Raw genomic sequence first — 10748 nt, 5'->3', positions numbered from 1 at the left:
GGGTACCGGAGGACCGCGGACAGGAGATGTGGAGCCACCCGCCGCCGCCACCCCGTGCCGGAACCGCGCGCCCGAGGCCGTTTGCGCGTGGTGGCGGCGCGCACGCGTACGGGCCCGCCCAGCGGGGGCGCGTCACGGCGGCGCGCGGCTGTGGGCGGGGCCGCGTGCGGGCGGCGCGCGGTGGCTAGCGGGGCGCATCCCGCACACGGTGCGCTGCCACGGAGGGAGCGAGCAGCATGTGCCGGCCTGCGCTCGCCCGGCTGCTGCTCCTCCAGCTGCTGCTGCTGAAGCTGTACCTCGGCAAAGGTGGGTCCGGCGCCGCTCGGCTGTGTGATGTGGGGAGAAGGCGAGGGTCCCGCCGGCCCTGAGCATCGCCTCGCATTGCTGCTCCGTGCGGCGGTTGCGAGCGGTGGAGGAGGGAGCGGGGACCGCGTGCGCTCTTCGGTCGGTCGGCGCGACCCGAGCGCTGCTGACGGGAGCTGCCACCTTTAATCCCCCGCTGAGGAGATTTGTGCCTCGGCGAAGCGGTGCGGCGTCTGCAAAGCAGATTTGCTTCGTCCCCCCGTTCTCAACTCCGACCGGGTCGTTCCCCCGTTCTGGGAGCGCCGCCCGCACCGCTCATCTCTTCTCGCGATCTGCCCCACTGGCGGACGCACGGAGCGGTCCTGGCCTTGGTGCGCTTTTCCATTTTTCTTTGTCTTTTTCGTTTGGCGTTTAACCGTTTTTCATCCCTGGGTTCCTTTATCCCCCCTTCCAATCCGGTGCACGGAGCACGGCAGCGGCCCTTCCACGCGCACACAAAGCAGCTCCGTGCACCGCCGTGCTCCCGCGGGGCGCATCCCCCCAGCCGGGCCCAGCCCCAGCTCCTGCCCTCCGCTGGTGGTTCTCGGTGCCGGTTGCAGGACCGACCCTGACCCCGGGACTCCCCCGGTGGCGAAGCGCGCCCCGCTGACCCAGGCGCGGCCCCGTGTCTCGTAGGAGCCGTGAAGGAGTGCGATAAGGACCAGTTCCAGTGCCGGAACGAGCGGTGCATCCCCGCCGTCTGGGCGTGCGACGAGGACAACGACTGCTCGGATAACAGCGACGAGGCGGACTGCCGTGAGTACCGGTGGGGCTGGGGGTCGCGGTGGGGCCCGTAGAGCCCCGTACCGAGCCCGGAAGGGCGCGTTTCCTATATGTGCTTCGCCTCTTTTTTTATGAATGAATGAATGAAGTCGCGCCGTGCCCGGCTCCGGTGCCCATTGGCTGCCGCGAGCAGCAGATCCGTGACGTGGCGCGGCTCCCCGGCGTGGCCCCGTTCCGTTCTGCCGCCCGCCTCGGGTACCCTGGGCCGCCCGCTTCGGCCAACGGCAGCGGAGCGCTCCGAGCAGCGTAGGCAGTGCCTTGAGGCAGCCGGTGGGCGTCCGGAGCGGGAGGGGCCGCGCGCAGGGCCAGGTGTGCACGTGGAAGCCGTGCTTCAAAGCTTCCCGCAAGGTGTGGGGCTGGTGTGAGTTCTGTGCTTAGATCTGTGCGTGCGTCTCTGATGGGCAAGTAGTGCTGCTCGGCAGCCTTACCCACGTCGTACTGATTGAGTCCCTGTTAACGTGCGAGAACAGAGCACATGGAGATCTCTGCTTCCCGTCCTGGGCAGGTGGCAGTCTTGCCTTTTGCTTTGGTGTGGTCCTGTGTGTGAGTGGCATCCAGAAACCTTGGGGGAGTTTGTGGGGCTGTGCTGTTACCATCTCACCAGGTACCAAATACTCTTGAGTTATTGTTGTAGAGTAATAGACATTAAAAAAGCATCAGGTTTTAATTCACTCAACTCTTGGAAGCGTGTAGACTGTAAGAATATACCAAAAACAAACAAACAAAAAAAAAGGAGTCAGTGGTTGCATGTTCCCATGCGTGTAACTGTTAGCAGCGTCGCTGACTCATCTGCCTCACTGTGTTCTGAGTGCATCAGTTGGTGGAGAACTGGGATTCTGAACCTCTTGTTCCCACAGAACTTTTTGATGCTGTAAGATAAAGCATAACATGTATTTCTGGTGCTTTTGTACTCAGGGCTTGACAGACTACGCGTGCATAAGTTTGTGATACAAAGAGTTCAGCAGCTTTCAGATAGAACCGTGCTTTATGTGGTAACTTTGCTACCACAGCTTAGATTTGGAAATTCTGAAGTTACAAAAAGCTCATTGAGGCCGTGGCTGACTGAGAACAAAGCTGGGACTCACGGACAGTTTTAACTGGGAGCGTTTTCACAGAAGCCTGTGAGTTTGCAGAGGCACTGACCTGTGGCAGTGCGGGCGGTTGCACAGCACGCTGCTGTTGGGCTTCTGGAAGTTTCCTGGCTAAGGGCCCCTCTGTGGGCTGCTGTGCAAAGGCCTGGGGAGCTGCAGGTGGTCTGCAGGCTGTGCTTTGGGAGCTGCTGTGCAGATGTTAGGCTGATGGCTGAAGCAGCATCTTCAAACTGTGCACCCTATGTTCCACACTGAGCAGTTAGGTTTGTGGCCTGAGCTTCTTGTCTAGTGCAGGTGATTCAGTGGCAAGCAGTATGTGGGCTGGTTTTATTCCATTTTTCCTTTTGGTTTTCTCTTTAAGCATTGTGATGGAAGAGAGTTTGTAGAACACAGTCCTGAACATGTGCTCGGCAGGAATTGGGCTGTGTTCAGATGATTAGACCAACAGCTGCATCTGATCTGTTTCAGAAAGTCTATACTGTTGGGGTGGTAAAAATAGATTGGGGTAGGTTGTGGTAGAATGGTGACTTTCTGATGTTAGAACAGAGAATTTTTGGATGTGAAGACATCAGAAAAGTTCTTCACTTTTAATATGAACTCGACATTTTTGTAAGTTTTGATTTAGCAATTGGCAACTCAGCCTGTGGAAGAGGGTTGGAACTACATGATCCTTGAGGTCCCTTCCAACCCAAGCCATTCTATGATTCTGTAAGTTATTGAGGAGTATACTACAGAAATTACTCATGGATGGCTAGTATAGTTATGTATGTGTATATTTATATATGTATGTATATACATATATGTACATACACACATTTCACAGTTGCTTCTTTAACCCATCTGAAAGACAGCTTTTTCACATGCATTTTTCTTGCTTACACTGTTCCTGAACACTGCTTTAAAAAAAAGTAAAATAGTGCCACTTTTCCACATATGTAACGTTTAGAGTTACAGTCACTGGATGAAAGAATATATTCCATGTGTTCTGTTGCTACATGCCACCTCTGTTGTCATCAGTGTAATGAACATATTTATTTAGTAACTATTTTAAGAACATACACTGTGGAAGAAATAGTCCTGCAGCACGCTGTAGTGGTGAAGGAGAGTGGTATGAAAATGCAGGTAGGCTGCTGGAAGTGAGTACTGTTGGTAGTGAGTGTGGGGCATGGCAACCCCTGTAATTACCTATTGAGGCTTCTCCCAGAGTTGATAACATCTGTTATCAATATGACAACATTTTTGTGCTCGTTGCTGTTTATATATATCCTTGCTTGTTGAAGAGATGGAATGGTCTTTGTGAGTGTTAACAACCAGTTTGTGAAACGTGTTTGTCTTTGGGGTAAATGATCTATACACACTGGAAGATTTTGTGATTAAAAATATCTTATTTTTAATTTCTTAGAGAAAAACAGGGAGTTGACAACCTGACAGAACAGTACAGTGTTCTTCCTTCTACCATCCATCCTTGCGCAGACTGCTGTTGTTGGGATTGGGTAGTGTTTTTTGTCTCCTAGAGCTCTGCTGGTATAATATTGGCTTTTTGAAAGGAATTCTAGACTAAAAGTAGGGTTGGTAATCATTCTGTATCATCTCCTGGGAATTTGCTTTCCATTCAGTAACCCAGTTGTGTTGTGACTGGTAGTCTCAGTTATGTACTCTTGTTTTGATGTGAACGTGGCCAGCTCAGGAAATGAAACATGCCAAAATATTGACTCTGTAGCACTTAGAGCGAACTACTGAGCACTGGCTTGTGAACTGTGTTAAGTTTATTCTGGGTTGCTCAGTAGCCTTATTCTACATGTTACAGAACCAAGTTCTTCCTTGGTATGTAGTGGTTGACATTAGAGGTTTTATTTGTGGGAAATGAATGAAATTGAAGGAATTCCATTCTTTTCTTCTTTTTTTTAAAGGGGAAAAAGCCTGTTTAGCACAATTCTTGAATGCTAGCTGATGTTATTACTGATGAAGGAAGAAGTCAGAAGCTCTCTGGCCCCATGGGTCACCTGTGAGAGCAGGCAGTGCCTTCCCCAGGACTGGGATTTGCAGTATTCTGCGTTGGTCGGTTCTGTAAGATACACATCACACACAGGCTAAACTGTGTGTTTCACTTCAGTTTGATTTAAATGATCTTTATTTAAATTATCTTTGCAGTTGAGAGTCTTTGACTCTTTCAGTGTTCATCATTTGAGCAAATCTCAGGTGTGCGTATTTCATATTGCATCATTTGAGAAGGATAGCACTGAAATAAGCCCTTTAAGTATGGATAACAGTCTGAGGAGCACCATAACAAAGTGATGACTTTTGCAGTATGAAAACAAAGTACTGGGGCTTAAAGGGAAGCAAGAAAGTAGAAGAGCCTCGCATGCTGGGGAAAGGTAGAAGGAAGAGCCGAATGGATACAGGTAATGTGTAAGTGTGAGCATAGTTACTGCCTTGCAAGAAGTAAAGGGAAACAATTCCTGGTAGCAAAGAAAGCTGCGAGGAAGAAAAAAGGCAGCGCTCATTTGTCTGTGACACAGTAGCAAGAAAGGAGGAGATGTATATTTCTGCAATTAATTGAAATCAATAAAGCTTTTTGTCTGCTTAAGTATTTCGTTGCTGGTAAGTTCTGAAATGTGGCATAGTTGCAAAAAGCACTGTCTAACTGTTTCCTAAAATGAAACAAACTGCAAGGCCACTTTAGCTTTGTGGTGTCTGCCTGCAGGGGGACACATCCCAATGCAGAACTACCGGTGTCTTTTGAAGCTCCATTTTTCTTCTTTGCATTGAGGCACTTTATGCTTGCCACTGTTCACAGGTATGTTTTTATGGGACAGGACTGAGGCTGCCTAAGGTATGAGACACAGTATGAAGGGAGTTACTGTTCTGAATGCTGTTCATACATGTCTGGAATGCAGGATGAGCACATGGAGCATCAGCAAACTTCTGTTCCCTCAGCTCCTGCCCTGCCTCGGGGCCACAGTCTGTGGCTTACAGCTGAGCCTGCTTGCTGCTGGCTGGACTGCTGCTCTGCTGCTGGCTTTGTGTGCAGAGAATATGGAGTTTGGCTCCTGCTGCCTGTATGATAGCCCAGGAGGCAGCCTGATATTCTCCTCGCTTTTCTGTTCAAAAGCTTATTTGAGAACTGAAATCCGGATCCTGTGAAGAGTTAGATGTGGCCTAAATGTGATGGTGCACCATGCTTGCAGGTTTTAGGATATGACACGGTGAGACAGCAAGGCAGTCACAATTGTCAAGTATGTTCTCTGTGACTTTTTTTTTTGTCCTCTGTTGTCTGTTCCAGTTTTACTTCAAGTTCAGTGTTGAGACAGTATTCTCTGTTCTGACTAATTGCTGTGTTTTGCTCCAGTGATGCAGGTGTCTCTGTGTACATCACCAAGGGGAGGATTTTAGGTGTCCTTGGCATATGCATGATGATATGCTTTTGATTTTGGAGGCATCTGGATTGCATCACTGTGCTCGAACTGGGAGCACTGGGCAGAGTGGTACAGAGGCATGTCTGCCTGTGGCCTCAGTGTCATTATCTGTGCTGTGTGGGCATGCAAGCTGGTGTCTGAACTAGTTTATGGATTTCTTGTGTAACGTAGTAAATGTTGTTACTCATTTTTCTTCCTTTTTTTTTTTTTTTTTTTTTTGTTACATTCTCACTGCCTGTTCTGACAAACCTAACTTGCTTGAGTTTTTTTTGGCTGTTTTGTTTTTTTGTTTTTTTTGTTTCCTGGTTGTCTTTTGCCTGCTGCATTCTTTATGTAGAAATCAAGCACCAAGTACACGTGTGAAACCTGCTTTTCTGCTTTTCCTCACCTCCAGGCATACAAACTTGAGGACCTCTATTCACCACAGGTGCAGCTGATCTCCTGGAAGCAGTGTCTTTCTTTCACTGCTGCTCCTCATCTGGGAAAGAAGTTGAGGTGGGACTGGGGCAGAATTGCAGGAAGTACAGAAGAGGGAACTGGGTTACTAGCTGCTGGGGGCATTCCGACTGCAGAGGGAACCTTGGGTTTTGTGGGCTGCTGCTGTGCTATGTGAAGAAATAGACTCTAGATACAGTTCCAGAAAAAAGCTGAGATCTGAAAAGCTTGCCTGAGGTCAGAGAGAATGGGAAGATTAAAAGTTTGCCACAGTAGGCAAGCCTCACCAAGAGCATCCTAATGTAGAGAAAGGGAAATCAGAAGTCAGCGTAGACCAGCTCTCTTTTGTCTGCTGTGTTACAGAGCCAGGGTTAGCATGGGGCAGAGATGTGGTTTCTTACTGATTGATGTTGGGGTGGGAGATACTTAGGGTAATTTAGTATTCACCAGAAAATGTTCAGAGATGAATTAAAACAAACAAATTACATTATGAAGCCTGAGTAGCTGAGAGGAATGTGTTGGTGAACACATTAATCTGATGCACCTGATCTGAGAAATTTGTCAGGGCTGGAAATAATGAGTTTTCTTGACTCTGTGGTCTGCCTAAAGGGACGTTAAACACTTGAGGCTTGAAAATGTAAGGCTTGACAACATCTGACAATTATTGATCCTCCTATCTGTTACTAATATCGCAGACTCGGTTTTTGTTGCTGCCTGCTTTTTTAGCAGCAGCAGCTTTTTTAATTGACTGCCAAACGTACCACGCTGTTGGTGTGCCTCAGACTGCCGTGTGGTGCTGGAGGTGTTTTGGTGGCAGACTTGATTTGGCACAGAATTCTCCTGGTCCTTGCACTGTTCCTTCATAGCCAGCCTCTCTCATTGCCTTCTTCCTTTCCACAAGTTTCCCTTTACCTGCATCTTTTCTCTGGCAATTCCCAACATGTTGCCAAAGCATGTTATTGCTCGCTCAGCTTTTCTGTGCTATTAAACGCCTTATAAGACGCTGAAAGATGTCAGTTTCTCTTTCTTTGCTTTGCTCGGGAAAATAAATGAGTGAGCTGAGTTTGAGTGATGGGGATGGAGATGTGTGTTGCTGCTCGTTTCCTTCTGCGTGGCATGGCCTTGGTAGGGAAGCATTCTGCCTGTCCCAGTGCATTGTGCTGAGTGCAGACAGCTGGTTGTAGCCACAGGGAAACCTCTGCTGTTTTACAGTGCTTGTGCAGGAAATGTTAAAAATGTCGAGTGTAATTTTTCTAACTCTGTTTCCTGTTAAAATTATTACTACTTAGATAGCTGCAAGGGAAGTAAAGAGAGGAAAAGGCCCTGTGATATAATTAATGCAGATTTTCTGCTCTGTGAAGAATTCTGTCTGAAATTTAGGAGATAACAAACTGATTAGATTTTAGTGATTGTAATAATGCTGTGAACTGGTAGGAAAAAAAAATAAAATCCATCCAGATTGAAATGTTGTCAAGAGCCAGATTTGAAACTGGGTGGAACTGAAAGGTGTGAGGATGTGAACTCCATCTCTGCTTGTCTCTCAGCGTGAGCTGCACTGTGTATCTTGCCCTAAGAACGCTCTGACAGTGCACAGCTCTGTTTGTGGCAAAAACTGTGGCTTCTTCCCTGGGATTGACCAGAGCTGGCAGCCCAGTGTCTCCTTTTGGAGAGGTGAGTGGTGGTGGTACAGCTTTTGTGTGGGTGGCAGCTGGCCTTGGGTGCATGGAGTCAGCAGCAGAGCCAAGGATGGCCATGAGGTCCCCTATTCCGCTCTGGTGCCTTGTACAGCCAACCATGCTGCTTATCACAGCCGTACCTGTCAGGCTAGTCAAAGTGTTTCAGTTTTCCCTCCAGGTCTCCTGCTTTCTTTCAGTCTAAAATAAGGACAGACAGTCAGATCAACCTTCCATTTAATGCCAAGAGTGGACGTTAGAAACTAGAAGAGAATGGGATTTGCAGTTGCCTTGGTTAAGGCAAGATAGCCTTTGGGCTGAAGCTGCATGGAGCCAGCTTTGCTGCCAGATCTTTCATTTTTTTTCATAGTGAAGATGTTCAGTTTCTGATCTATCAGTATTATTTTTCCATTACTAATATTTATTAAGTGCTTGAGAGCATGTGTGGCACTGTACCAGGACCAGAGCAGGCAGGGCTCAGTTTCCATGGCAGCCTGAGCACAGCCCTGTACTTGAGAATCAGAAGGGCTCTTTTTGGTAACTGCTGTCTGTGCTCTGATTACTTTATAAAGATAGAAATATAATTGAAAATTTATTAGTGCTGCAGAATCTTGTCTGTCTTGAGTGAGGATTTTGCCTATTGTAAGTTTCTTTGTCTTATCTGGAGTTCTGGCTTAGTTTCTGTAGCTTTTGTGGATGGGATTTCTTGGACTTGCAAAGCACTGAAAGGCAGGGCGGATGGGGGGAAAAAAGCTGTGTTAACAATCCATTGAAATAGATGGAAATTTTCTGTTGATTTTGTTTACATTTTTGATATGTTATTGTTTTGTACTCGCATCCCTTTCCAAATAGCCTGTAGCACAGTTTTGCAAATTAAGAGAATGACTGTTGAAAAAGCTGTTGTGTACAATGGACAGCAAACTAACTGTACTGTTTTCCTCTTTTAGATAACTGCTCCAGTTCCAGGTTTTAACTTCTTGTGCTTTAGCTGGCCTCGTTTCACACTTTTTCCATGCTTCTTTCCTAGAGGTGTGCATGTATTACAGTGTACACTGAGATGGCAGTTTACCTGGTTGCAGAGGGTGAGTGAAAATTTTCTTTTGATCCCAAGTCTGTGTTCAGTGGTGCATTACCCAATAGAGGTCCTCTGTCCATCTTTGCTGTAAAGTTAGTGCAGTTAATTCACTTGGTGGCTTTTCAGGCTTTTTCTATTTTTGTTGATGAATGAAGTTCCAGTTATCTTCCCAGTCATGCTGCAGAGTTGTACTGTATCAGCTGCTTGGTTTGCTGATTTAGCAGTGATTGTGTATCAGTAAAGCTTGTTGGATTTTCTGGACCTATTCTGTCCAGATCTGATGTTACGTGGCATGATTCAGTGAGTAATTAGGAGCATAAAAATCAGAATTAGCAGGAGCAGTGAATGTTTGCCCTGAGAATGCAAATAGGTGGCATGGCTTTTTCAGATATCATCTTGTAAATGTCTCTTTAGACGTCTCTTGAATCACAGCAGCATCCATGCAACCACTTACACAGAGAGAGGGATGCCCCAGTCTGTGTTGACTGATACAGGCCAAGGAATATTTCCCTCCTAACAGCGTGTTCTGTTCATGTTAGTGTAGTTGTGTTACAGTCGTTACACCTTTATCATCCACTGGATGGTTAGCAGTTCAGCTGCTTATGAATCTTCACCACTTCATACATACTAATTATTATCTTATGGATGGAAAAAGTGATGCTTAGAGAAGTTATCCTTTGCCCAAGGCTGAAGAGTGATTCAGCAACACATTGTGAACACCAATGACTCATGAAGAATGTTCCTAATTTCTTGTTTTCTGGTCCATTATCACATTGTTTTACGCAGATAATCATGTTCTGTGGATTAAATAACTGCTCAAGGGCTTAGCCTTTGCTTTTGTTGTGTATAGTTCATCATAGTTCACCTTAGAGATCATCAAGTCCATCTGCAACCTAACAGTACTACCCTAACTCTCCTGGCCTTCATGACCTCCATGCCCACACCTTGCTGTTACCTGAGCACTGGCTATTGAAGAAACTTATCACTGGTGCACCTGAGCTCCAATCCATTGTTTGTAACATGTTCTTGTCTGGCAAGAAGAGCCAAGATAAATCAGGAAATGTAATTCACTGGTATCCATTTTATTGATGTCTCTCTCTTCCTTTTTCCTTTCTTGGGTAAAATGGTGAGATACAATTTGCCTTGTGCAACTCCTGTGTTTGCACAGCGATACTCATTTCCGCCAGCTCTGTAAGTAGGGCTTATCTTGCTGGCAATAAAGGCAGCACTTAAGTTAGCTGGGTGCTACTATCTGCTCCCTTTGGGCTTGTTACATCATTTAGAAGAGGTGACTTGTATGGAAACAGTTTTCCAGTGTGTGATAAATAATCAAGTTCAGAGGGAAGCTGTGGAACAGTTCCTGCTGGGATCACATTGGCATCATATATTGATGTTGCAAGCTTTGTTTTAAGGAATTGCTCTTTGATAGGTAATTTCCATTCACCTTTATACAAGAGCTCTTTATCACAGAATTTTGTACTGCTTTTAGAAAACCAGTGTGTTCTATATATTTGCCCCAGGTTCCATTGCGTGCTGATCCTTGACATTAAATGGGTATTGAGAACTGTGTTGTAAAGAACTGCATCTGTCCAGTCCTCCCCTGGAGGACTCTGGTCATGGTGTGGCACTTCAAAGAGTGTAAATGTGGAGCAGGGGAGAACTTCTGGGGCCTGCTGCATAAATCTAGGCATCCTCTTCTAGAGGGTGACGATAAAAAATGTAGTTGACTATTCTTCACGGTTGTAGATGAGCACAGGCCTGAGCAACGCAGAGCCTTTGCCTGGCTTGTGCTCAGCATCTCATTGCTTTGCTAGAATCCTTTTCCATCTTCTCATGCAGAAGGACTTTAGCTGTTAATCCTCATGGCCTTGTTTCTCAGAGTGCCTGTTCTCAGCAGCACTGCACAAAGCCTGTTTGAACACCTTCTCTCTTG

The 10748-nt window shown here is 46.7% G+C and overlaps 1 protein-coding gene across 3 annotated transcripts in view; it reads left to right on the top strand.

The window, feature by feature from the left end:
• Window positions 1-210: 210 nt before the first annotated feature.
• The window catches only part of LRP8 (LDL receptor related protein 8), a 151635-nt gene continuing 141097 nt past the window's right edge, over window positions 211-10748 (top strand). For all 3 annotated transcript variants that reach the window (XM_042819409.1, XM_042819408.1, XM_042819411.1), the window contains exons 1-2: window positions 211-306; window positions 979-1098. In XM_042819409.1, the coding sequence (XP_042675343.1) occupies window positions 237-306; window positions 979-1098 (190 nt within the window). In that variant the 5' untranslated portion in view covers window positions 211-236. The remainder of the gene's footprint in view (window positions 307-978; window positions 1099-10748) is intronic.

Source organism: Centrocercus urophasianus, unplaced genomic scaffold, assembly GCF_019232065.1.
Source record: "Centrocercus urophasianus isolate 14NV4802_14NV808 unplaced genomic scaffold, USGS_Curo_1.0 seq_18, whole genome shotgun sequence".
In the NCBI taxonomy this organism is placed as follows: domain Eukaryota; kingdom Metazoa; phylum Chordata; class Aves; order Galliformes; family Phasianidae; genus Centrocercus; species Centrocercus urophasianus.
Note: the sequence above shows the minus strand (reverse complement) of the source record. Positions and strands in the feature narration are given on the sequence as shown.